The sequence below is a fragment of the Lacerta agilis genome, chromosome 10 (assembly GCF_009819535.1).
Source record: "Lacerta agilis isolate rLacAgi1 chromosome 10, rLacAgi1.pri, whole genome shotgun sequence".
Classification (NCBI taxonomy): Eukaryota; Metazoa; Chordata; class Lepidosauria; order Squamata; family Lacertidae; genus Lacerta; species Lacerta agilis.
In genome coordinates this window covers 13,077,265-13,082,243 of record NC_046321.1, presented here as the reverse complement: position 1 = coordinate 13,082,243, position 4,979 = coordinate 13,077,265, and the positions used below count along the sequence as shown (strand labels likewise).

The window sequence follows — 4,979 nt, the reverse complement described above, 5'->3', positions numbered from 1 at the left end:
ACACACTGGAAACAGTTATGAGCACAGGCTGAAAAGAAAAGAGAGCACTGGGGAAGCAGCGGGCATGGAAAAGGGATTAGCAGAAAGGGATCATTGATCCACCCACCCCAAAACACCTAAAACAAATAATCTGCTACCATGAGTGGAGCAGCTTGGAACCTAATTCCCTCCCCAATAATTGGATTATATCCATATGCAGTAAACCCAAATTTACAAAGGGAAAGCATAAAATCTCTGGTGTGGGCAAGTCCCCAGAGTGTAACTGATAAGCCCATACATATATGACAGGCCAAAGATGAGATGGAGTAGAATAAAATGGCACACTTAAGATAGCAGCAACATTTGTGCCCAGTAACTTGTAATAAGTAGACTGTTGGGATGTGATTGCAATTGACATCAGACATACCGTAGTAGAATGGAACTGCCTCGCCTTACTTGAGTAAGATATCCTTAGGAACAGGGTGGCAAGTTCAAAAATCCTATTCAACCTTGCAGCCAAATAGTCTCCAATGTGAGTAGAAAGCAATGCCTGTTTAATACATTTCATGGTTTGTATGCTTTATTAATAGCATTGCTCCATCAACAGCTCTTTATTCTGGAAGGAAACGATTATCCACCCATGTGCTTATAAATATCTCCAGAATTAGGACTGCAATCCTATGTACAATTGCTTGGAAACAATTTCCACTAAATTAGATGGAGCTTACTACATACTAGTCTTGGGGTATCTGCAAACATTGTATATTGAACCCTGCATTTTGGATGAGTTATCAAAATAGTATATCTATGTATGTGTAAAGTAAAGGTAAAGGGACCCCTGACCATTAGGTCCAGTTGTGTCCGATTCTGGGGTTGCAGCGCATCTCGCTCTATAGGCCGAGGGAGCCAGCGTTTGTCCGCAGACCTATTTATCTACTTGCACTTTGATGTGCTTTCGGACTGTTAGATTGGCAGGAGCAGGGACCGAGCAATGGGAGCTCACCCCATCGCAGGGATTCGAACCGCCGACCTTCTGATCAGCAAGCCCTAGACTCTGTGGTTTAACCCACAGTGCCACCTGGGTACCCAGGTGTATGTATGTGTAGCTGTTAGTTATTTCATTACTTTTTAATACTCTAGCAGTAGATTCCAGTCTAGATATTTTCATTATCTTATTTGTTGTGTTCAGAACAAATTGCTCTGATTTTCACAGTGACTATTTTAGGCTGAAAATTCTGTATTGAACCAAAGCCCTCGACTGGTTCTAGTTTGTGTTTAGATAAAGCTTTGAAGATGAAGATAAGAAAAAGCTCAGGAGCACAAATGTTTGGTGCTATTTTGCCAGTGATATGAAGCCAACATTTTAGTGCTGGTTTTTTTGTTTGTTTTTTAAAGAGCAAACAATATTTTTCTTTACACATTTAAAAGAGCTGATGTTTATTGTCCCTTCCCTCTCCTCTCATTTCAATTCCATAGGTAGCTTTACCACTCCAAAGACATACTGAGATGTCTAATGACTGTGAATTATCTGAGCAGGAAAACAAATGTCATCTGCAGCTTGCTTCAACAGGCTCCCCCAGGTGAATACAGGAATGTTTTTGAAGACCTCCGCATTTTGGCACATGACGATCATCTCATGAGGTACGAGGCAGCTCAGGTGTGTGCCAATCACACCAGGAACAACTTCACAGCTGTGCGTGTAAAAGGGGAGAATGCTCTTGTGACTCGCTACAATGACCTTGGAGGAAACCGCTTCTTTGATCCACAGATCAAACTTTCCTTCAGGTTTGATCACCTGACCAAAAGAGTTGATAAAGTTTTGCTTTATCACAGCGTCAGGAAAGATCGCGCAGAGTTATGGAGAGAAACACTCAATATCACTTTGGAGTCCTACATGAGGAGACACTTCCTTTCAGGAGACTGCCGTGTCTACAAAAAAATGGTCGGAAGCAACCCCTTCTTCGTGGTCTGCATTGAAGGCCATCGGAACGATGATATCTGCAATGCCATTTGGAAATCTGAGTGGACTATCGCTTTTGCACCGCCAACAGCACAGGTCACAGGGAAAATTGACCTGCAGGCACACTATTTCAAGAAAGCTAACCTCCACTGGACAGCAAGCAAAGATGTTAGAGAGTCCATATACATAACTGGCCGTGTCCAGTTTGCTATAGAGTTTGTGAAATTAGTTGAAGCCGAAGAGAGCAAATTCCAGAGTGATTTGGTGGAAAGGCTCCAGAAGTTGTCAGATAAAATATGGAGAGCACTGCGCAGACCGCTCCCAGTCACTCGTACTGTCATCAACTGGGATAAACTGCTGACTAGTTAGAGGAGAGAGGTGAAGGCATCCTGAAGTGATGTCCCATTATGCTTGCTGAAGTGTCTTGTGTGAATGAAATATTGGCCAAATAAAACAACAATCGCTGAGTACATTCACATTGATTCCCTTGATTTATTGCCTGATCGTTCATGGGAATGCAGAGTCCTTCGGCAGAATGAATAGTACGCAGGTCAGTAGTGTCTCGCCAGGAGTTATTTCATTTCATTCCTCATGTGCTGGGCAAAATACCAGCATCCGTTGCAAAATAAGGTTTTGTCCTTTAATATGAAAAGGAAGATGGAGAGCGGAACGACAAAACAGAGAGAAGCCCTATACTGCATATGTACATCTCAGAATATTATTTCTCTTTAAACATCCAACCGTTTGCAAACCTCAGCTGGTTCTTTGGAGAAAACTAGGGAGCTAGATTCGTTTCTTGCTTCCATATTTCTGAATACACTTGGGTGGTTGGTGATCCTAAGAACTTTCCCCTTTCTCCTTTTCCATATGAAGCAGAGTGGCTTGCTTGAGCTGACTGGGTTTTGCATTATTTCCGCTCTATGTAGCAAATAATTTACATTGATTAAATGGATTAAGAAATAAGGACAGCTCTGGAGAGGACTTTGACCCACTGCAGGGGTGCTAGAGATAAATCTTGGGCCCAGTATGCCTGAAGGAGCGTCTCCACCCTATCATTCAGCCCAGACACTGAGGTTCAGCGCCGATGGCCTTTTGGCAGTTCCTTCCCTAGGAGAAGCGAAGTTACAGGGAACCAGGCAGAGGGCCTTCTCGGTAGTCACACCTGCCCTGTGGAATGCCCTCCCATCAGATGTCAAGGAAATAAACAACTATCTGGCTTTTAGAAGACATCTGGCAGCCCTGTTTAGTGAAGTTTTTAATGTTTGATTTTATCGCGTTTTTAATATTCTGTTGAGAGCAACCCAGAGTGGCTGGGGAAACCCAGCCAGATGTGCAGGGTATAAATAAATGATGATGAAATCATAAAAGCCTGCTGGATCAGTCCAACGGGCCATCTGGTCCAGGATCCTGACCACACAGTGGCCAATCTGATGCCTGTGGGAAACCGACAAGCAGCATTCTCCCCTCCCGTGGTTTCTGGCATCTGGTATTCAGAAGCATTACTGCCTCCAATGTCTTGTGGGTTCTAGTGTTGTGAGAGGAAGAAATGCCTTTCTCTGTGTGCATAATTTTATAAACTTCTATCATAACAAAAAAAAAAACAACCCTCCGTTTTCCCTGATATGCTAGCCTTCTAAGCACAGGGACTGATGGAATATTCACACTTCCACTTCCAGTCTTCTATGGTGTAATTCAGGCACCACAGTGAGAACTAGGCTGTTATCAAGTTGCTTTAAGGACATGCTTTGCAGCCCATCATGAAAAGCTCAGGAACATTTCTGAGAGCCATTAGCATTCAGCTGTACACTGCCCAGTTAGACAAAGAAAAGTGATACCTGAAGGGGGAACAGTGTAATATGAACATTGTCTTAGACAATTGAATTATTTATTCATTAAGATTTCTTTCCCCCTTTCCCCACTGGCACTTCTGCTACATTTGCTGAAGTGTTTGCCTTGGAGAATATGTGCATAAGGGAAGTCACTAAGTGCACCGAGTAGGCCACTAATCACGAGGATATTATAATGAGTTTTTCATGGTCCATTGTCATTTAGTTATCTTCATGGAATTACTACCCTCTCTTTGCAAACGGTTCCCATTAGCACGAACATTTAAGAGACATACATATATATTTCCTGGCATGCAATTTCAAAGGTGGCAATCCTTTCTAGTGCAATGGGCAATCTTCTGGACAGGATTATTATGCATTTGGCGGATTTAGACACGGGTCAAATTCCATCCCCAGGTATTTGGCAGCGGATCAGGCTAAAGTAAAATGTTGCATCCATGTTGCACCAGCAGAATTCTGCTCAGACAATTCTCCTCCTCCCCTGCACATCTTCAAAATTTGCTGTGAAAGGTCTCACAAGCCTACAAACCCATAAAGAGATTGTTGTTGTTTAGTCGTGTCCAACTCTTCGTGACCCCATGGACCAGAGAACGTCAGGCACTCCTGTCTTCCACTGCCTCCCGCAGTTTGGTCAGACTCATGTTGGTAGCTTCGAGAACACTGTCCAACCATCTTGTCCTCTGTCGTCCCCTTCTCCTTTTGCCTGCCCTCCATCCTTCCCAACATCAGGGTCTTTTCCAGGGAGTCTTCTCTTCTCATGAGGTGGCCAAAGTATTGGAGCCTCAACTTCAGTATCTGTCCTTCTAGTGAGCACTCAGGGCTGATTTCCTTCAGAATGGATAGGTTTGATCTTCTTGCAGTCCGTGGGACTCTCAAGAGTCTCCTCCAGCACCATAATTCAAAAGCATCAATTCTTCGCGCAATCAGTCTTCTTTATAGTCCAGCTCTCACTTCCATACATCACTACTGGGGAAACCATAGCTTTAACTATATGGACCTTTGTCGGCAAGAGATACAACATACTTATGAGGTCCCCAGCCCCAGTATAGAGCCCCCCAGTATAGAGCCTTTGTGTTCTGTAGCAAAATCCTAGATGAATGAAAATAGTTCCTCAATTGGTGACAAACAGTAATTCTGAGTAGCCAAAACTGTAGACCAGCATCATTATGATTATTCCCCACCTCTCACCCTGA

The 4,979-nt window shown here is 43.4% G+C and overlaps 1 protein-coding gene across 1 annotated transcript; it reads left to right on the top strand.

The window, feature by feature from the left end:
• The first annotated feature begins 1,492 nt into the window (after nucleotides 1-1,492).
• Nucleotides 1,493-2,411, top strand: CAPZA3 (capping actin protein of muscle Z-line subunit alpha 3). Its single transcript, XM_033162787.1, has one exon. It carries the CDS (start codon nucleotides 1,493-1,495, stop codon nucleotides 2,306-2,308), a length of 816 nt encoding a protein of 271 aa, XP_033018678.1. The 3' UTR covers nucleotides 2,309-2,411.
• The last annotated feature ends 2,568 nt before the right edge of the window (nucleotides 2,412-4,979 follow it).

Excerpts from the sequence above, each read along its gene's own strand:
- CAPZA3 (XM_033162787.1), top strand. The coding sequence starts at position 1,493 with ATGACTGTGAATTATCTGAGCAGGAAAACAAATGTCATCTGCAGCTTG.